Source organism: Pediculus humanus, genomic scaffold, assembly GCF_000006295.1.
Source record: "Pediculus humanus corporis 1103172108321 genomic scaffold, whole genome shotgun sequence".
Lineage (NCBI taxonomy): Eukaryota > Metazoa > Arthropoda > Insecta > Psocodea > Pediculidae > Pediculus > Pediculus humanus.
In genome coordinates, this window is record NW_002987890.1 from 218,756 (window position 1) to 242,595 (window position 23,840).

Genomic DNA, 23,840 nt, shown 5'->3' on the forward strand with positions numbered 1-23,840 from the left:
ATTAAAAAAAAAAAAGTTAAAATGATTAATAATAATTTAACTTTATTTAACGATCACAGTTTATTTGACTGACAATATGCCATACAAAGTTATTCTCATGATTTAATATCATAGATTTTCTCTTCTATCTCGAATACCATCTGAAACATTTTTTAAAAAAAAAATTAATAAGTTACGTTATTTAAATATGGCGGTAAAATGTTTAGAAAGAAAAAATATAATACCTTTCCTCGATGATGAATCCGTTTCCTGTTCCATTTTTAGTACGGATGATGGTGGCGGTGGTTGTAATAATCGTGGCGGAGGAGGAGGCTGAAGGGGAAACAGTCTATGCTCTGAAGGCCACGATGAATTCATATTTTGCTCTTCGTCCGCCAAAGGTACCGCCCTAGGGTGTTGTAAAGTAGGCACGTATTGTTCGGGCGCCCAGTCAAATGAAAATGCCGAATGAGGTGGTTGATGAGACAAACTTCCGACCGAAAGGCTCGAAGGAGTTCCAGTCGGTGTCGGCGGCGTGGTAGTCACGTAGGGGCTGAGATCTTGATGAATGATATCCGGAACTTTTTGAACGGTGGTGTCGCTCCACGGAGGACTCGGATTCCATTGTTCCATAAATTCTGCGGGGTCTACCATTCCTCCCTTTATGAGTACTCGTGGTCTCACAAAAGAGTGTAAAGGAACCGGCGTCGCCGCTAACATTAAAGCTCCACCACCTCCTCCTCCTACTCCTCCATTTCCACTCGTGTACATTCCGCTTCCGTTTCTATCTAAATCGACAATTATTTCCGAATTCGGTGACACTCTCGGAGAACTTTCGTTTTTTACATTTTCTAATTTAACCGATCTTCTCTTGTGCGACGTATGTTGAATTACCGGGGGTGATCTGTTTTCGTCGTGATTTATGTGATTTTGATTATGATCCTGATGATAATGATCCGTGATATTTGATCTGTTTTGTATTTCGGACTGCGAATGTACGGAATAATCAACCGGCGTCGCATCCGGATCTAATCTTTCTTGTTTAAAATTAGATGAGTTATGGGGAAGAATGTAACCGGAAGTAGAATTATGATTTTCGTTAGGACTGTGATGCATTTGATGGTGAGGAGGAGTCGATCCGTTATGACTGTGATTGTGAAGGTTTTGCATGGAAGGTGATGACGATATTTGATGTTGTAAATAAGAATGATGATGATGATGATGATGAGAAGATTCCAAATGTTGATGGCCAATGTGATGAGGATATGTTCCTATGGATTGAGGATGTTGGGAATGAGGATGATAATAAGCAGCTGCAGCAGCCATTCTCGTCGCTGCTGCTGCTTCGTACGCGAGTCCATATTGAAGCTTACTTTGTACCATGTAATAATGATAAAGCCAGCCATTTGTTAACATTACCGCAGCCTCTTTGTCACTGCGAAAAGATAATAAAAAAAATTGAAATTTAACAACAAAAAGAAAAGAAAAGTTTAACCCAAAAAGAAAAGAAAAGTTTAACCCAAAAAGAAAAAAACGTTTTATATTTCAAACTTTTTAATATTTATCATTCTAAGTGGTTTAATTTATTTTCTATTTAGTGCCGGGGTGGGAAATATTAAATATTGGCCTTGTCACAAATGAACTAGTTTATTTTCGACCACGTTCTAATAAGGTTCGCATGCTATATATACCTCCCTGAAAATAGGTAAAACTACTAAGCAATGTAAGGTTGTTAATTGATTTCTCAGGAACTTTAACTCCCACAATTAATTTTTTTAACCTCACCCTTTTTTTTTTTTTTATAAAAATTAAAACTTCACGATTTAGGAAAATTTTTTTGTCGTTTTCAACTTCAAACAAACAACAAACAAAATGACATAATTTTTTATTTCGTGAGTGTTACGATTTCGTTTTACGTAATTTAAAAAAAAAAACAAATTTCGTTTGTACGACACCGTTCGTTTGCTTTTTCGAAAACGTCAAAAAAAAGTAAATAAATCATAAGTTTTATTAAAAAAGAAATTCTATAAATCAAATTAAAAAAAAAAAAATTACCTTAAAACTTGATTTGTACAAACAATAACCGGCTGTTGACTGTTTTCCATATTATCTTTAACCTGAAGGACGCAATGAACCCACAACCAATCTCCTGTTCTTTTTTGCAGTCTAAGTAACAAAATGCAAGATCTATCTTGTTCTGATTGTGTAACTGTTTTCAAAACAAACAAACAAAACATTCGAGTGTTTTTTTTCTTTTTTAAGGTTGTCGTTAAAAAAAGGATTAATCAATTACTTACTTAATCTATGTTTGCTTTGTGCTTCTCTCATACAATCCCAATGTAAAAGATGATACCACGAAGCTCCCTGTAATTCAGGTCTGGGAAATCCTAAATGAAATTCTCCGCTGCGAATAAAAAAAAAGTTTTTCGTCAATTTCCAACATGTCGTGGTATTAAAAAATTTGACGTGTCATAAATATAATATTTATATTCATTCAAAATTATCAATATTAAAAGTACCGATAATCGATTTATTAATCGTAAACGTGGCAATATTAATAAACGGAAACAAACAAGTTTTCTTTTTTTTTTTCTAACAAAAGATATGTTTTTTTTTTTTTTTAATATCAATTGTAATGAAATTAATGTTTGTTTTCACTACGACGACATATTAATAATTCATAAATAATAAATATATATAAAACGTTAGATTGATGGATTCACGGATAACAAATGAAACAATCAAAAAATTTTAACAAACAATAAATAAAACAAAAACAATTGTCCGAAGAACAAGAGGAAGGTTTTGGAAAAAAAAAAAAACAACGAAAACATTCACGAATATGACATCTTTTTCAAAACACGTACATATTTACTAAATTTTTTTTTTCAAAATTTGTTTTATAAAAACAAAAAACAAAATGGAAACAAACGGAAATCGAATAAAAATTTTCTTTTATTTTGTTTTTCGTGGGAGGAAGTCAACATAAAACAATTAAACAAAATTTTGTTTCCTTTCGTTTGATACGAACTTTATGTAAATATTATTATTATTATTATGAAAGGGTTTGACAAAGAAATCATTTTAGCAAAGGAAAACAAACAAACAAACAAACGTAAAAATGATAAATAATATAAAGTAACGTATAAAAAGGGAGAGAAATTGGCTACGGGCATGACCCTCAAACAACCGTATGACCTTTTGATCTCGTTACTCGACCATAAAATTATCTATTTCATCTATGTGATCTCAATGATCTTTTCATCTGAAAATTCTAGAAAAATCGTGCAACCGAAAATCATATTTTCCAATTTTAAAAATAAACAAAAATCTAATTTTTTCCTTTTCCCAAACTATTTTTTTTTTTTTTTTAAAAAAACGACCGTGAAATATGTTATTATTATTATTATCATCATCATTATTATTATTAATGGTACGAAAAGTCAAATAGAAAAAAAAAAAACAATTAAGATTTTATTACGCTTAAAAAAAAAAAAATATTAACAAACGTAGATTACATGCGTACCTGAATTTTTTCCTCTCCTGTTTAGCTTTTGCAAAAGATGAAAGGAAAAAAAATAATAATAATTAACAAACAATCAAACAAGTCATTAAAAAACAAATTTCCCCCCTTCTCCCTCCGTCTCCCCTCGACCCTTCCCGTCCCCCCATTTAAATTACTTATTTATTATATATAACACAAAATTAAAAGTGTTAATAAGTCGTGTGTGTGTGTGTTAAAGACTTTCCACAACAACCAAAACAACCGAAACAACAACAAAAATAAATTCATGGATCGATAATAATCAATATTATTATTATTATTATTATTATTATTAATAGTTTTTAATCGTGTTTTTTTTATTTTATTTTCGCTTTAAAAAAAAAAATTATTTTTTATTTTTATTTTTTTTTTCATTTTCTTCCATTTTGTTTTTTTTTCCATTTTTTTTTTTTTAGTATTGAGATCAATCAATACCGGTTAGAAAAATTAATCAGATAAATAATAATAAATAATAAAACTAAAAGGAAAAAAATAAAAGGAAAAAGGTTTCGAAAATGTTTTCGAGAAATAAAAAAAAAAAAAAAAGTAGGCGGACATATTTAAAAATAAATGAAAATATGAACGCGTATGCGAAATACGACGGAAAATTCACACTCGTACGAACGAATAAAATTATAAAAAAATGCGCGTTTTTTTAAATAAAAGAAACCGGAAACGGATACGAAAATAAAAAACATTTTTTTTTTATTTTTGTATAATATAAAATAAATAAATAAATAACGATCGTTTGAATAATTTTTATAATTTAAATTAAATTTTTATAATTTGATCGTCGCCATAATTTTCCGCCATTTTTTTAAAAATATTTTCCATGAGAAAAAATTATTATTATTATTATTATTATTATTATTATTATTACCATGAGTACGACGATTTTTTTTTCCGGTAAATTCGCCGACATTTTTTTTGTGTTACGCACCGTGCATTCAGGTATGTTAACTACGGTTTTCACGTTCATCATTTTACGACTACGTCACGTGTCGCAAAAAAAAAGCAGAAGAAAATAAATACTTTGTTTTGTTTACACGATGGAACGACGGTTGTTGTGTGTGTGTGCACACGGGTCATATTATTATTAATTAAGATAATTGAATGTAAGAAAAAAAATCTCATGGTTTTATTTTTATTTTTTTTTTTCCTACTTCGAAACCTATCATTAGGTTCAAATACATGAGTGTATAATTAGAAAATGATGGAAATATTATATCGAACATCAATTTAAACTTCGTATCGATCGATAATTAACTTTGTCACTCACGCCTCAATCAATAAATTTTTTTTTTCTCGAAAAAAAAATCGATTTTTTTTTTTATTTCATTCACACAAAAATTCACGTCGTCCATTCATTCATTCATTCATTAAATTAAGTTTTTTTTTTTTCGTTTGTGATTTTAATCTGTCACATAGAAATTTCTTACCCACAACAAACAACAAACAACAACAACGTGAAAACACAAATTAATATAATAACAAATTTAAACAAAAAAAAAAAAAATTGATTTATTACATCGCGTTATAAGGTTCATAATTTAAAAAGCAAAGAAAAAAAAAGATGGGAGAGAAAGAGAGAGAGAGAGAGAAGTAAAAGAGGTTTAACAAGGACGATGGAAAAATGAATTGTCGTGAGATTTTCTTTAGGAGGTTGAGAACTCGCGGCCACCGAGGATGGTGATCTACTTGCCACGAAGTGAGAGAGAGAGAGAGAGAGAGAGTTGGTCCATCCATAGAGCCATGAGGTCGTGGGGATTCCAGGTTTACATTTATAAATCATTCGTCTCTTATTACGATTATCTTGTCATATATGCCTGTACACACAGGTTCGTTCGTTTTTAGTTCTGCGTCCACACGCACACACCCGCACTCATACACCGTGCGCATCGTTATTTTAAAAACTTTTAATTAAAAACCGAGGGTAAAGTGGTTATTAGCGACATTTTAAAAAATTTTGATAAAATTTTCAATTTTGTTCGAACGCAAGATTGTGAAATCGAACGAGAAACATTGAAAAAGAGAGAGGGGAGAGAGAAAGAGTTGGAGTAATATATTGGTAATTTTTTCACCGTACCTAATAATTAAGGATTTGTGTTCAAGGAATTTTTGTTTTTTTTTTTTTTTTTTTTTCAATTGCAAAATTATATAAATTACTAATAAATGTGATCTTTAATCTGACTCGGAAAACTTTTTTTTTTTCTTTTGATTTCCCAAAGTTTTAAATGTTTAGTTTTCCGACAGATTTAAAATTTTCCTTTAAAAGTTTTCCGGTATGTTTTTTTTTTTTTGGAATAAGTTTGCTTCAGTCGGGGGAAAAAATCCTTTTTTTTTTTTTTTCTGGGATCCTCAACGATGATGGTTTGTTTTTTTCTTTTATGATGACTTATTATGACGGTTTCTGCATCACGTAAAAAAAAAAAAAAAAAATTTTTTTCGATTATCAGGAGGATCTCAAGGACGCACGTTTCAAATCCCGTTACAAACATAAAATTTTTTTTTTTTCTTTTTCACGACTAAAATTTATTTATTTTATTTTTATCCTTCTTTATTTTTATTCAATATCTATTTGTCTTCGCATTATGAATACTAAAAAAAACCAAAATAATAATAATAATAATAATAATAATATTTTTGTTTGTTTCTCATTCGGCTTTTCAATTGTGTAACAATTATCGATAACTGAATACTAAACCCAAACGTTCGAATCGTCCACATTTTAACCGTTTTATAATATTAAATAAATAATTAAAAATTCATTTTCTTCTCCCTCCCCTTCCCCCCAGATCCCCTCCTACCTCGACCTTTCCTCACTTCTCTGTTCCGTTCCCCCATTTTCCCATTATTTCCTCTCCAACGCCTTTTCGGACGTTAAACATAAACGCGTTCTGACAGTTTTTTTTTTTTTTTTGTGGACATTGTTTACAAAGGTAAAATCATCATCATCATCATCAACATGAAAGAGGATTTAAGTGTGTGTGTGTGTGTTGTAATCGATTCAACACGGTGGGCAAATGACATCCAGACAAATAATTATTATCTCTTATCAGTATTATTTAATATAAACGTGTTTTTTATATCTAAAACGACTTTTCGTCGCGAAAAAAAAAAACACAAAATAATAATAATAATAATTTTTTTTTCGGTCAACGATCAATGTTAACTTGTTTGCCGAACAAAGGGCTTTTCTCACCCTCTTACCCCCCTCCCCTTCTCACTCAGACGTCTTGGCCCAGTAAAAAAAAAAATATAAAAATGCAATTGACAGAGAGAGAGAGAGAGATTTACCAAAACTACATTAACTTGTAATCGTTCTTGTTTTTTTTTTAATAATAATTTTACTGGAAACAAAGATCGTCGTCAACCATGTTAAATTCAGATAAAAAGATGTTAAATTAGAATTTTTAAAATGCAAAGTAGCCGTTAGTTAACGACTAAACCATGTTTTTTTTTTGATTCTTTTTTTTTTTTTTTCGGGGAGGGGGGAGACCGATATCGGGTCTCTCAGATTTCTTAGGCCCACCTATCATCCTTCAAAAAAATTATTATTATTATTATTTTTTTTTTTGTTAAGAAGTGAGAAGTTCATTAATCCCTTTTAAGTTCTTTGAGGAGAGACAGGAGAGTAGATTTGAAAATGTTACTTTGACATGGCGACGGGTTTCCATTTAGTAAATAGCTTTTTTTTTTTTAAATTATTTCTGTCTTTCATTTGGCAAAAAATTTACTCTCGAATTTGATATGATCCCCCTACTGCTCCCCCCAAAAAAAACTATTTTGTTTCGGATTGATTTGTTTAAAAAATAATAATAATAATAAATCATTCCTGATTGTTTTATTAAAATTCTAAAAAAAAAATTTTCCCGTATTTTTTTTGCAAAAACCTATGTCGATTACGTCATTTTTTAAATAAATTCGATATTATTATTATTATTGTTGTTGTTTAAATAAATTTTGCCAATAATTAATAACGCGATTATAAATTTTAAAATATCTCAATGACAATAAATCAGGTATTTAAATATTCATTTTTAATGGCTCCTCTCAAACACAAAAAGGAAAAAATAAAATTTTTTTTTTTTTTAAGGTTAAAAATATCATTGACGCCAACTTAACAAAATTATTGTGACAAGTTATTATTATCATTATTTGATTCGTATATAACGAATTTATTATTATTATTATTTGTGTATGTTTGCAAGTGTTGCGTTGTTTCATTATCCCCGTCGTCATCGTATATCGACCGGCAGGCACGGCTCTTGGTTTATTCCGCACGATTTAAGACAAGGACCGAAAAGTTACCTTGTTACAAAAAAAAGATTAGGCCTTAGACTGGTGGACCTTTTGGAGAAAATCAAATTCCGGTTCTTAATCTTCATTACCCAAAAAACCAGACTTATTATTAAAGTGGTTGACAAAAAAAAAAAAATTTCAAAATGCAAAATAAATGAAAAACGTGATGTGATTCTAAATATTCAGAGAGAAAGAGAGAGAAAAAGACAGGGTCAAATTTATCGAATGTATTAAAATTATTATTATTATTTTTTTATTAATGACACCCAAAATAAATAAAAATAATCGTAATGCGTTTTATAAATAAATAATTTAAAATTATAAAATTAAAAAAAAAAATTGACTTACTTTTTATCTATGTGTATGAATTTCATATCCATTGAATGTATTGACGTGAATACGTTTGTCGCACCCTGTACGACGCATTCTCTCGTTTCGGGCATTGCAACTGGTGTGCATGTGGCTAGGAACACAGGTTCGTTTCTGCTACAAAGCGGCAAGAATGATAAATAATGACCCTGGACAAGTACGACCTGATAACAAGAGAAAAATAAGGAAAATATAAGAAAAACAATAAGTACGATATGTAAACATAATTTGCGTACGAAAACCCCCCCCAAAAAAAAAAGGAAATCAATTATTATCGAATACAAAATATATCGATAAATCGAATCACTTCAAGATATTTTTTTTCGACAGAGAAAAGAAAAACAAAAACGACAATATATAAACGACATACGTATATTTTTTTTTCCCCTATCAAATCTCACCGTGAGAAAATTTCAAAAATAAAAAAAACGTATAGTTACACGTTTAACTTATAATAATTTTAGGTTTTCTTATAATAATTAACCCAAAAAAAATTTTCAAACTTAAAAAAATAAAAAAACAAAAATCATTTACGGTTTGTTTTCTTTTCTTTTTTCCGTAACGTATTTCTTTTTTCTCTCTTTCTCTCTCTTTCCCCATCGTAATTCTTACTTCGATAAATCGATTCGATTCGATTTTTTTTTTTGATACTCGTTTCGATTTATATAAATCATATAATGTAGCGTGAGTCTCTTATTTGCTTAGCCTTAATTTCCTAATCTTTAAAAAATTTTATTTGGCAATAATTTCCGATTAATGATAGTTTTTGTTGTGATTTATTAAATTTTATTTTTCCTTTTAAATATATATATAAAATTTAATTCTTTCGGTCGGCTTTTAATTAAAAAAAAAAAAAAAGAAATTTGTATTCGCATAAGTTAATCATTTCATAATAATAACTTACATTCATATTAATTTATTTAAAATCGAATCGAATTTTACACCTTTTATATAATATTATTCATTTAATTATTATTATTATTATTATTATTATTGATTTAACACCATTAGAACCAATAAATAAATCTATAATTATTGATTTAATCGTAAATTTGATTTGAAATTTTGTTTTTCTTGTTTTTTTTTTCTTCTATTTTTAATAATAATCGCATTTCACTTAAGTCAGATCAGTTCCGTATGAACTCATTAGAAAATAATAATAATAATAATAATTTTTGGATTCCTGTTTTTTTTTTTTTATTATCATTTATCAAAAATTTAATAAAAATAAAATAATATTTATATAATAATAAAATAAATTTATTTTGAAAAACCTATAATAATATTCATTCATCAAAAAATTAAAACGATCATATAATGAATTAAGAAAAAAATTTGTTTAATAATTTAAAACAATAAAAATAATTATAATAATGACGGCAATAATTAGAATTAAAAAAAAAAAGATGGCGCGGGAGTGGAACGGTTGACACACGCGTTTACCTCATGCCGATTTATTTAATTAATTTTAATAGTTTTATTTATTAGTTTTAGTTATAAATTATATATCAAAAGTTTTGTGATTTAGTGTAGTTTATTGTGATATAATTAGTTTTTTATATTATTTAGTGATAATTATATTATTTTAAGTTCAAATTTACAAGTAGTGTACGGTTTCATGTGACAAATGGAAGCGTGGGCAATAAAAAACCTCAGAAGATTGCTTAATATATGTAATTATAATGGGTAAGTACCTCATTTTAATACTTTAATTTCACTTGCAAAAAAGGTTAGGTTAACAAAAAATTAGAGCAAATACCCAAAAAAAAAAGTTTCAAATTCTGCATTAATTTGGTTAACAAAATTAAACTAAAATTAACTAAGTATCTTTTTCATCTCATCATAAAAAACAAGGATTGGAGTAATTTAATAATAATAATTATTAATAATTGATTTGGTATGTTAACTCAGTGTAAAATTTCTATACTCCTATTTGTAAGTGTTAATGTACTGATTGTAGTTTGTTTTAACCCTTTTGTTAGGTTAGTTTGTCCCATTACAACATTGTTTATCATAGATATAGTACAATACACCCTATAAATCTGTATGAAAATCAGGAGAAATTGGTAGCTTACAGCTAGATTGATTTTAGTGTAAGGAATCATGGTGGAATTGGTTATAGTGTAAGAACTTCATTTAATAATTTTACACTTATTGAGCTGATTATTAGTGGTTGAGCTAAATACCTCAGTCATAAACTAAATTAAAAATAGTCACACTAAATGAAAACAGAGGTAGTTCATTAAAAATACTTATTGATATAATTAATTCATTGTATCAGGTGGGCATCAAATCATTTGTATCTTTAAGTGTGAATCCAGTAATTGTACATTACTTTAACCCTTTTCTTAAGTTAGTTTGTTTCATTATAACATATTTTGCCTTATGTTTAGTGTAAAATTTCTATACCCCTATTTTCAAGTGTTAAGATTGTACATTGTTTTAGGACTTTTGTTGAGTTACTTTGTCTCATTACAACATAGTTTATTACTATTGATAGTGTAATACTTTCATAAATCTGTATCAAAATCAGGAAAAATTAGTGGACTATAGAAAAATTGATTTTGGTGTAAGGAATTATGAATAGGCACAACAAACTTCATTTAATAATTTTACACCTATTAAACTGACTATGAGTTGTTGAGCTAAATACCTTCTGCCACACTAAATAAAAATAGAGGTAGTTTAATAAAAATAATTATTATTAATTATTGTATCAGGTGGATGTAAAATATTTGTACTTCTGATTTTAAGTATGAATCTACTGAAGTATATTATTTCAACCTTCCTCTTAAATTATTTTGTTTTAATGCAACATAGGTTATCATGTAATGTAATGTAATGTATATAAAAATCAGGAAAAATTAGTTGCTTTTCTATTAAATCATTTTAGTGCAAGGAATTATGAAAAAACACCATAGATTCCATTTAACAATTGTGCTTCTCTTGAGCTGATTATAAGTAGTTGAGCTAAGTACCTTTGCCACAATGGAGATAGTTCAATAAAATGGTAGTTTAAAAATGGAGGTAGTTTAATAAAAATACTTATTATTAATTAGTTTAATATAAGAAGGTGCATATAAAATGTTTGTACTCCTTTTTTAAGTGTGAATGTATATTGATTGTACATTATTGTAACCCTTTTCTTAAATTAGTTTGTTTCAGTATAACATATTTTGCCACATGTTTAGTGTAAAATTCTCTTTTAATTTGAATTAACATTAGAAAAATACAACTGTCTTGACATTGTTTAAGTTTATAGGTACAAAATTGTAATTTGTATGCTGTGTGCATACATTACAGATGAAATGCATGAGGGAAAATTATGAAATGGGGATATAGTAGGAAAATTAAGTATTGAAATAGTATTTAAAGAAAAAATATATTCTTTTAGTGGGTGTACTTAAGAAATTAATTAAAGATAATAATGACTTATTCATAATTGTAATAGAGCAAAATGAGAACAAAATAAAGACAAAACAAATCTTGTTTTATCTTGTCAACTAGAGTCAGTTAGACAAGGTTGACAAATCTCACTTCTCCTGTTCCTGGCCACTCTACAGATGTTAGTCACTGGAGCCCAATACAGGAATTAACTTGCTCCCATCGAATAAGATGGTTTTAGGAAGAATTACAAGAATTGATATGGTGCTGTTTATGTTGTAAAAGATGAAAACCTATTCAAAGACGCAGCATCACTGTTATTTAGGCATTTCTTCATTAGGGACCGGGTAGAAACCTGGAATAAATGTTGAAAAAGCTCCGACAAACATTAAGACGAATCGTCATGAGTATGAGTAAAAATAATAATAATAATAATAAATACATGTAGGAAATTTGAAGAAAAAAAGAATTAACAAGTTAAATAAATCAATTTAAATAATAAAAAAAGGTGGATGGATACAAATGACTTGAATTTTTTTTTTTTTTGTTTTCCACAATGTTTGTTTGTTGGTTATTTTTTTTCACTTACTCAAATTTCAAATGATTTATCTCTAACATTTTTTCTTTATATATTTCACTTGAATAATTATAACGAAACTGTTAAAAAATTCAAAAACCCTAGTTCATTTTTTAATACATCAACGGATATCACACTGAGATGTAAACAATTAGGAAAAATCACGACGACTGCCACCACTACAACCACAACCATCACCACCAACATCATTGTTACATTTTTTTACGTACAAAAAAAAAGGAAAAAAACACTTTAAAATTCGATTGTTTGTTCGGAGTATGAATTTGAAGGATTTGAGCTTTTTGAAAAGAAAAAAATTTTAAAGAATCTTTAACGTAAATAAAAAAAAAAATTTGTTGAGTTTACACAGTGTATAAAACGGTAACAAAACATTTAAAATAATAATGATAATAAAAATTATTATTAGATAATTTGAATATATGTAAACAATTTATAATATTGTCATCGTAGCAACGGGGCATACATATGGTGCATGCATTCAAGAAGAGAGTAAATTAAAAAATACTAAACGAAACCGTGTACTACCCTGATGATTATAAAATAAAAGAAAAGAAAATCAATTTAAACATAATCGTAAAACTGATAAGAATTTTAAAAAATAATGTTTAAGCTTTTAAAAATAATGGAAAAAACGTTAATCGGACAAGTCTGAAACACACGATGGTGTACGATCGATGAATAATATTTTGTGTTTTTGTAACACCGGTGGATCGTAAGTCCATGTTTTCGTATTTGTGTGTGTGTCCCGGAACTAGTTGAAATAATTCATAAAAAAAAAACAAACGAGTCACAACACAATTGTTGTTGTTGTTATTAACGAGCCATTAACGAGTTAAATTATATTTTAATGTTAAAAAACTCCATTTTAAACTTGCTTCGAGTTAATTATTTTCCCCTTACCCGCAAAAAAAAAAAAAAAAAAACGTTGTTGTTGTTGTTGTTTGTCAGTACGAATGTGTGACAAACTTTATTATTATTATTATTATTATTTTTCGGTTGTTTTTTAAATGATTGATTGTTATGAAAAAAAGGTTCATTCAAAAAGTACATAACAAAGAATAAATAAAAAACCGGTTTAAAAAAAAAGATTTAAATGTTAAAAATTCGTTTTTTTTTTTTTTTTATTTTTATTTTTAATCTCCAAACCTGGAATAGAAAATTTTTGAAGGATTTTCATTTTATATAAATATATTTTATTATGCCAAATGTTATTATTATTATTATCTTGTTTATAATAATCCTATAAGATGTTTTCATTTTTTTTTATTTCCGCTCTAATTTTTTGTTTTGTTTGTTGTTTTATTTTGTGAAAATTTTTTTTTTTTGTTATTGATAAACTAACTTACTTTTTGATCACCGAATCTCATTTGTCTTCTTGCATTTCTAGATACGTTCATTCTGCATAAAAACATTCTGTCGTCGTCGGACGGTGAGTTTGAATTTCTAACTAATTCCGTTTGTATTGCTTGATGGTCTTGTTTGTCGATAATGTCGTACACGCTGTCACCGTGAATTAAAAGATCTTCCTGTAATTTTAAAAAATAATATTTATTTTAAACGCGAAAATTTTAACCTTTTACCATTCTCGCATTTCAATTTTTTTTTTTTATTTTCTTCTGACACGATTTGTTTGAATTTTTAATTCACCCAAACCTAACGTGGCACGTTTTGAATAATAATAAAAAAAATTTCTTTTCCCTGCAGTAATTTGTAAAAAAAAAAAAAAAATTATTATCGATGAGTGATAATTATTAATTATTCAATTAATAAATTAATTTTATTAAAGATAATAATAATAATAATAATAATAATAATAATAATAATAATAATAATAATGATATTATAAACATTTTTTAATGGGAAAAAGTGAAAAAAAAAGAAAATTGATGAGAAAGTCGTTAAGTTACACTTTATTAAAGTTATTGAAATAAAATTTATTGAAATTAAAAATAAAAAAAAAGGGGGGGTATTAATTATATACATAAAAATCGTATTTATTTATCTTTTCAATAGTTATTAATAAATAAATAAATAACAATTTTTTTTTTAATTATTCTCTGATTAAAATTAAATTAATTTTTTTTTTTTAAATCAAGTTTTTAAAGTTTTTTTTTTTTTATATATTTCGATATATATTTTTTTATATTATTATATTATTACGTAAAATGTAAGTAATTTTATGTATGAATGTCGTTAATAATAATAAAAAATAATATATATAAATATAAGAAGGGAGCAGTAAGAAAAAAATTATTAAAAAAAAAAAAAAAAAAAGAAAAAAACTCGTTTTGTGTATTAAATGACATAATTTACAACGTCGTTTAACATTGTTATTATCATTGTTGTTACACATTTCAAAAACAAGTACTCGTACGAATAAATTTTCAACTTACAACTATATTATACTGAAATTTATATTATTATAATATATATAGTGTATCAAGTAGAACGAAAAAAAATAAATAAATAAGGAAAAAAAAACGAGGGAGAGAGAAGGGAATTTAAAAAACTTTTTTTTTAAAATTTTTTGTTTGTTTGTTTTGCTTTACGTTTGCGTTTGTTTGTTTGTTTGTTTGTTTTTGAAAATTATATAATATATATATACAGTATAAAGTTTATAATATGCATTTACGCGTAGATAAATAGTAATTTTACAAAAAAAAAGAAGAAGAAGAAGAAATTTGTTTTTTTTTATACGATACACGTTGTTTAACATGTGGTAGATATTTATTTAATAGTAAAGATGAGATTAAAAAAAAAAAAAAAAAAAACAAAAAAATGTTGACTGTTACGTGGTTTATGATTTATATTGTAATAATAATGATTATCTTTGGCGAGGGATTTTTTTTTTTTAATATTTGCATATACTATATCGGACCGTGAGAAATAAAATGAGATCAGGTTAAATTGATTTACATTAATTTCAGGTATGGTACCGTAGGAGAATAATAACCGAGTTCGAAGCCCGGAGTAAATAACGAGGGAACAACGACTCTCACACTATCATTATCATTATCGTTATCAATTGTTAGGCTCCCATTATTATTATTATTATCCACCATTAAACACGACAAGGCTACTTGTCGGAGTTTTTAAGTATTTATCCGAGGTTTCTACCCGATTCCTTAGGGACAAATACTCGAATTTCGGTGGTGCCACTTATTATAAGATAGCACCACATCAATTCTTGAAGGTCTTCCTGAGTCCGTCTTTTTCGATGGGAACGATTTGTCTCCTGAACTGGGGTCCGGGGACTAACATCTTTGGAGTGGCCAGGGTCAGAAGCAGTGAAATTCACGTTCTTGTCGAGCTGCCTCAGGTCGACAGTAGAACAAGATTTGTTTTTTGGTTCTTACTTTGTCTTGTTCTCAATTTTTTTTTTTTTTTTTTTTTTTTTTTTTTTTTTTTTTTTTTTGCTCTTTTAAGCCAACAGCACGTGGCGTTCTCAGACGGTCACCCATCCAAGTTTGCACCACGCCCGATGCTGCTTAACTTCGGTGATCGTACGGGAACCGGTGTGACCAGCACGCTATGGCCGTTGGCTTATTATTATTATTATTATTATTATTATTATTATATCTGGTCCTGATTGCAATCCGATCCTTTAGATTGATTGAACCAAATCAATAAATTTTTTTTTTTTAAAAAAGAAACCCATACTTCCTTTTTTCCTCTAGGGTCCCTCGTTCGGTTTTTTTTTTTATTCTTCGATTTTCCTACGGGTTTAAAATTTTGCGCCATTTTTGTTTGTTTGTTTGTTTTTGTTTATTTTAAATTTCGTATGAGGCGTTTAAATAAGAACGCGAAAAATAACACAAAAAAAAAAGTCTCCGATGGTCACGCATACATGGCGAAGAAGCGGTGGATTGGCGGGCCGGAACCTGATTAGTAAGGTACCTTAAAATGCGTGGGGGCGTGGCTTTTGCTAATATATGAACCACATTGATGACTCATTATGAAATTTAGTTATTTGAATTATTGATTGACGCCTTGCGTTTTGTGAGAAATTTTTTTTTTACCTTGCGGTCATCATCATTATCATTCTTTTACCGTATTTACCGGTAGTTAATATTTTCATTTTCCAGGTGAATATTAATAAGTTTTTCATTTAACCTTTATGACCGGTAATTATTAAACGGTGGTAGATTTATATATTAAAAAAAAAAAAAACCCGATGAAAATTATTTTTTTTTAAGTATTACAAATCTCGAAAGTATTTTTTTTTTTTTTTTTTTTTTTTTACCTGGTACCCGTTGTCATATCTCCGGTTTATTAAAAACAAATTGTACCTGGTAATTAATTACAAGTTTCAATAACACTGATGATGTTCATTATAAAAATAAAAAAATTTTTTTTATATTAAATTGAATCAATTTGATTTTATTTTAAAAAAAATAATAATAATAATAAACAGGTACCCGTAGAAAAATTTTTCGCAAATAAAATATTTTTCTTTTTTAAAATTTAATTTTCGTAAGTGTCAAAAAATTATTATTACGATTAAACGTGAATGTTAAACCTCTATGTTTTCTAGTAAACAAAAAAAAAATAGGCACTAATAAATAATATTAATAATAATTAAGCCATATTAAAATTAAAATAAATAAAAAAACCGCACCGCGTGGATGTGACCACCCAACTACACGTTAAAAAAAGGGGGGTGGTTGGATCAAATATGGAAAAAAAGAAAAACTCAAAATGAAATAAGAAAAAGAAAAGAAGGAATTGTTTGGCGAAAAGGGGAAAAAATATAATCCGTGAGAGAGTGAGAGAGACAGAGAGAGAGAGCAGCCCGAAGATTTTTACCTATGATTAACGCGTCAGCAAGTAATCAAATGTTAAAAGGGCGGAGGACCACCACCAACAGGAAGGCGGAGTTTCCTGGTGGCCCCTCGTTCTTTCAACATACCTTTCCGCAAAGTAGCAGCCAAAATCTCGCCTTCCCTTCTTTTCGCGGTGGTCTTTCCCTCTAAAATCGGTGAGAAACTACATTTAATTACAGTCATATTAGAGTAAGAAAACATCAAAATCTTTCACGATTTTTTATTCTTTTTTTTTGTGTTTTTTTTTTTTTTTACTCTATGAAAAACGTCAATAAACGTCCGGAATGATATAAGAAAAATTTTCAAAAAATTTGTTTTAAAAAAAAAAAATTTTCTTAAAATTATTTGTTTTATTTTATCAAGTCAAACTTGTAATTAAAAAAAAAAAATGGCGGAGCCTTATAATTATAGAGAAAAACCTTAAAATTAAGGTTGGTTCCTGGAAAATTTTTTCGTATGAATTTTATCATCATCGTTGATGATATTTATTTGTCACTTTCCGCAATCGAGTTTTTTATTTTTATTTTGTTATCTTTTATAAACAATTCAAATTCAATTTATTTAAAAAATGATAAATGAAGAAAATTATAAAAAATAAGGTGAGGACGACGAGAGCAAGTCATTAATTATAGGTATATATTGAGGGGATCCCCCCCATTCGGTCCTTAAGTAGATTAGTTTTTTTTTTTTTTTTTTTAATTTATTCGCCGATTTTTATGCCCCCCGGGTTTATCATTTTAAATTTGCCCCTCCCGGGTCTTTTTTTTATGTTGAATTTTAATTTTTGACTACTCAAATCGGTCAATTTGTTTTTTTTTTTTTTTTTTTAATGAATTATGGCGTCGCCCCCAGTTATTGGTTATTTAAATGAGTAGCAAACAATGTTTTTCCCGGAGGGGGGAACGCGAAAAAAAAAAAAATTTATTTACAGCCGACATTGTTTACGATTTTTTTAGAAAAAAAAAACCAAACTATTATTCTCCGCTTCGAATTGTTCAAGCGGAAATCAAAAAAAAAAAAAAAAAAAAAAATCATGGGTGGCAAGCTTTTGAAATGATGAGTCTGGGAATGGGGCCGTTCGGGGCAGGTTAGACTATGCCCATTATTCGAAACTCCATAATTTTTTAGTCAGAATATTAAAAATTTTCATTTTTAACCTGTCAACATGTTGTTCTATAAATTCAAGATGGATATTAATGTTTTGGCATGGGTAGCATCGAGTTTTTCTCCCCGAGGCTCTTTCTCCCGAACGTGAAAATTTTTTTTTTTTTTCCAACGCGTTGCGTAGATTTTTACTCTCCCGGACTCGAAGTTACAATCGATTCATTGGTGAAAAAACAACAATAATGATAATGTAAACAAAAGAAAATAAAATAACGGCGGCGACAAATACTTAAAAAAAAAAAAAACTAAAAGTTTTAAGGTGACGAAATAACTCTTAATGCACCAAAAAAAGAAAAAATTTTTCAAACAATGAAATATTAAAATGAACTAAAACTAAAAGGAAATAAATAATAAATGATGACGTAAACAACTAAATGGATTTTAATATGGACGCGTGGATGCAGGAGCTACTACTACTCGATAATTTCAACCTTGATGAAAAATGATGGAGATGTCATAAAAATCTGTCAATACTTAAGAAAGAAAAATCAAAAGTTGTCGTTCTTTCTTCTTAAATTATAATGATATGGGAAAAAAAGTAGTTTTGGAGGGAAAGAAAAAAATTTTGCTAAAAAAATGAAGAAAAGGGTAAAAAAAAAAGAAAAATTGTTTTTGTCCGACGTCGTAGGTCAAAGATCAATCAAAATGACACGATGGTAAATATTCGTTTCTCGGTTAAAAAAAAAAAAAAAAATATGCAACCATCCGAAGTATATATTCCCATGAACGGATAAAGACACAAAAAAAAAAAAAAAATCTTTGAGAACAAGTTAAAGATGGATTCCCAGATAAAGGAAATTTTTTTTTTTTTTTTTTAAAGAGTACCCACGTAAGAGCAGTTACGATTATGGTCAGATACTACAACAACAAATACAACAACCACAACAACAGGGTGATGGAAGATAGTAAAGATCTTGAAAGGCCAAAGTTGGACCCCCATTACCCACTCCCTGACTCATTCATATTCTTTAGGTATATATAAATACGTTTTCAAACTTTTTGCCTTTCTTCAGTTAATACAAGAGAAATTGAGCATGTAAATAAAGATGGACGAATCGTCGTCGTACTCGTCGTCGTCATCGTAGTCAGGGTGAGAGACACCTGAACTCGAATGACTCATGACTGCGACCGACCAACAACCAACAACCGAAAAAAAAAAAAAATGCAACGTCGGATTCTAAAATGTACCTGTTTTCTTTCTCATGATTTACTTTTTCTTATTCTTATTATTATTATTGTTATCATCATCAATCAAAATATTCCATTCATGTTTTTCGATATACGCGAAATAATGACATTTTATTTATAATCGTTATTGAATAATAATAATAATAATAATAATAATAATGATTCGTACGATTTATGGAGCAAAATCAATTACATTAAAAATTTAAATGAGATATTATTTCAATTTTGGAAAAAATATTATTTATAAATAATAATAATCATAATAATAATAAACAATAAATGATATATAAACAAACAAACAAACAAACAAACAACTTTCGAAATAAAATAAAATTGAATATGAAAATTTGCATGGAAATAAAAAAAAAAAAAAGCAGAGTGCAAAGAAGGTGACCACACCTTGGACAAGAACGCAATTAATTCTGGGTGGGCCGTAATTCGTTTTCTTTTTTTTTTCATTTTTTTGGGGGTCTAAACTTGATTTTCCGCTTTTTTTTTTTTTTTTTTGAAATTTTCTCGCAATTGCATATCATGATGATTTTTTTCTTAATTCGTAACCCTGATCTTATGTTAATAAAAAATAATTTTCGACACTTTTAATTACTCTCTCAAACATTATTATTATCATTATTATTATTATTAATAAAATATAATTATATATTTTCGTATTTGGGTTATCATTATTATTATTATTATTAATTTTTGGGAGGGAAAAAAATGATCGAACGCATTGCACAAAAAAAAAAAAAAATTTGTCGTAAAAGAGTGATTTATTTTGAAATAAAATTATTAACTTGATCGAAATCGAATTCGATCAATAATTAAATCCGGTGGTGGTGGTGGTTGTGGTTGTTATGATTGAACAACAAACGACTGGAAAAAGTTATGAAAAAATTTTCATAAACTGGATTTTATTTTATTTTTTTAAAATCAAATTTATGGCGTATTTAACATGTTTTAATTTTGACACGTTATTCATTTTAATTCCGTTCGTAGGTTTCCGTTTTCGGGTTTTATTTATTAATAATAATAATGATAATTTTTTAATAAGAAGGACGTTTCACTAATTATTAAATTGAAATCGTAAAAATAAAGGAAAGTTAAAAGGAATAAGAAAAAAAAGGAGGGAGAGAGAGAAAGAGAGTAAGAGAAGGGAAAGAGGAGAAATTAAATTCTTCCGCGTATTTAAATTTATTACGAGGAAGTAAAACAAACAAACAAGCAAACAAACAAAAAACCAATAAAACAACATATAAAAAAATTCGCATGCAAAAAATATAATAAAAAAAAAAAAAAAAATAGAAAACAAATGAGTTTGAACAAAGAAGGGTAGCGAAGAGCGAAGGAGGAAAGAGCGGCGGATTATCTGAATTTAACTCGAAATCGTGACTTTTACAATTTCACTCACGTGATTTAAAAAAAGAAAAAAAAGAGCAGAAAACCAGAAAGGTTGGAGACCTTTTCCATGATCACCATAATTTATTCTTTTCGTTTTCTTACCCAACTTATTTACTTTCGAAAGAAAGAACAAACAAACAAACAAATAAATAAATAAATAAAAGAGTGAATGTTGGAAGGAAATGAAAAAAAATACAAGAGAGAAAGAAAGAAAGAGAGAAAGAGAGAGAGATTGGGGGAAAAATTGAAAAGAAAAGAATGAGAGAGAAGGAAATATATAAAAAAAAAAAAATAATAATAATAATTTAAAAAAGAAAAAAGTTAATCTAAAATTTTTTTTTTATCATAAACTCTTATGACTAATATTCAAAATAATAATCATTGAAACTTTGTAATAATAATAATAATAATAGTAATGATAAAAAACATTTAAATGCCTGAACAATTTTTTGACCTGAAATTTTTTTTAAAACTTGACGTACTTTAAAAATTATCACAAATTGTGATAATACGCACTTACGTAAATTCAAGAGTGACGAGGAAGAGTATTATTATTAAAAAACGGGATTAAATTTCGAAAATGTTTTGTTAAAAAAAAAAAGGAAAAAAATCCCTAAAACGGTGAAACGCAACAAACAAACAAACAAACAAACTAAAAAAAGGTGGCGCCAACGAGAATATCCGCCGAAGAAAAAAAAAATTAATCGTGCGAGCGAGCTTTTTTTTTCGCTGTAAAACCTTTTAAAACTATTATTATTATTATTATTATTATTTAAAATTTTTATAAATTTTAATAGAATTTGATAGACGAATCATTATTAAAATAAAAAACTTGAACAAATAAATTATTTTCGTTTGTCATAAATTCAAGTTTAAAAAAAAACCTCACAGCTGTAATTATGATTCCAGGTTGAAAAAAAAAAAAAATTTCCCGGACGCCATTTTCTTTTTTTTTATTTTTCATCTCACGAATGGAGGGGGGAAAAAAATTTTTTTTCGTTATTTTAACTCGGTCGTTTTTATTCGCGTTTCCTTCTTCCCCTTCCTCTTTTTCCTCCCTCTTTCCCCTTCCTTCCTCCCCTCCAGTCCTCCTTTTTCAAATATAATTTTCCGCGGAAAATTATTCCGGAAACGGGTCATGGGAGGGAAAGGGGTGATGAATAACGAATTTAACGGTTTTTTTTTTATTTATTTATTACGTAATATTATTTATTAATTAAATTTTTATCAAAAAAAAAAAAAAACCCTTTATTATTATTATTATTGTGTACAATTCCTGAAATGTCGACCTAAATATATAATCACGATCACGGTTGGCGATTTAAAAAAAGAAACGAAAATTAAAGTGGTTATTGATAACGGTTATCACGTTTTTTTTAAAAATAAATTTATTATAGTAATTAAAAATAATAATTGCACACCCGGAATCTGACAAAAAGAAAAAGAAAAAAAAGAAAAAAGAAAATCGTGAAAATGATAAAAATTGATAAGAGTTAGAGAGTCGAGGGGAAGGAGGGGAGGGGAGGGGATAATGAAATTAAGGCCGAAAATTTTTTTTTACTTTTATTTTGTCGCAAAACCGCAAAAAAAAACCGGAAATCCCATTTGATGAAACAAATAAATAATTTTTATGATTATTTTATTTTTTTTGGTCGTCATAAGGAACCAATTAAAAAATTTATATAAGTTATTATCAAATAATAATAATAATAAAACTTTATAAAATAATAATAATAATAATAATAATAATAATAATAAATTATTTGATAAAAAAAAGAAGGAATTTAAAAACGAGTTTAATGGAGCATTAAAAAACGTTCGAAATAATTTTTTTTTTCTTTCTTTTTTTTCCGTTGGAGAAAGCTTTTTTTTTTCGTATGACAACACAAAAATTAACGTTTTTTTTTTTTTTGATAACTTAAAACTTTAATATATTATTATTATTATTATTATTATTATTATTATTATTATTATTATTATTATTATTATCATTTTTTATAACAACAAAAAATTTTTTTTTTAATAATAAAAATACGACGACAACAACAATAAAAAAAAATAGGAAAATTTTAGCATTCTACGCATGAATAAATTAGCTAAATGACCCACATTATTATTATTATTATTATTATTATTATTATTATTATTATTGCTATTTTGTCATTTAACTCTCTATAAAAAAAATATTCATATAGTTTATGACGTTTTTACATATTATTATTATTATTATTATTTTGTATAGTTTATAGCGATAAATTTTTCGTTTTTCGGTTTTCGTACTGCTATAAAATTGCATTTTTCTCTTTCTCTCTTTCTACGTTTTAGTAGTTATTAGCCAAAAATATATAATTATTAATTTGATAGGAAAAGAATAATTTATAGCGCTATAAGAAAATGTTTTAAAAGCAGACGAAATTATATTTAAAAAACAAAAATTGTTGTTTACGGGAATAACAATTTAATAATAATTTTTTTAAAAAAATTTAAATTAAAAAACGATCGGATTTTGATTATTATTATTATTATTATTAATAAAACAAATTCGGCGTTAATTATAGCGCTATAAGAAAAATGTTATAAAAGCAGACGAAATCGTATTTAAAAAACAAAAAAAATTTTTTTTTACGGGACAAGAATTTAATAATAATTTTTAAAAAAAATTTTAATTAAAAAACGCTCGGATTTTAATTATTATTATTATCATTAACAAAACAAATTCGGCGTTAATTATAGCGCTATAAAACAATGTAATAAAATAAAAAATAAAAATATTTACCATAGAATGACCCAAATATTCAGCTGCGTTATCCGATATGTATAATAATTTTCCATTTTGAGTCATCATCATTAGAAATCCATTCAAAGCCTGGAACGAAAAAGAAAAAAAAATTTTTTTTTGTTAATTATCTATATTTTTATAGACTATAAAATAAATAAATATATTTTTATCATCATTCGATTAATTTTAATATGACAAGCCATTAACGCACTCACGCACTTCGCGTACGTTTTTTTTTTTTTTTTTTTTTTTTGAATGAGTGCGTGAAAGTACACAAACAAAGCGTAAAATTAAAAATAAAATTAAAAATGC

General features: G+C 27.2%; 1 protein-coding gene across 1 annotated transcript; it reads right to left on the reverse strand.

Annotated features, from left to right (window-relative positions):
• Window positions 1-177: 177 nt before the first annotated feature.
• Window positions 178-23,618, reverse strand: Phum_PHUM613230 (hypoxia-inducible factor 1 alpha, putative; the record flags this gene model as incomplete). Its single annotated transcript, XM_002433053.1, has 7 exons — window positions 23,526-23,618; window positions 13,523-13,702; window positions 8,174-8,358; window positions 2,277-2,383; window positions 2,035-2,188; window positions 1,163-1,414; window positions 178-1,084 (listed from the first exon to the last, which is right to left on the reverse strand). Exons 1-7 carry the CDS (start codon window positions 23,592-23,594, stop codon window positions 178-180), a joined length of 1,854 nt encoding a protein of 617 aa, XP_002433098.1. The 5' UTR covers window positions 23,595-23,618.
• Between the last annotated feature and the right edge of the window lie 222 nt (window positions 23,619-23,840).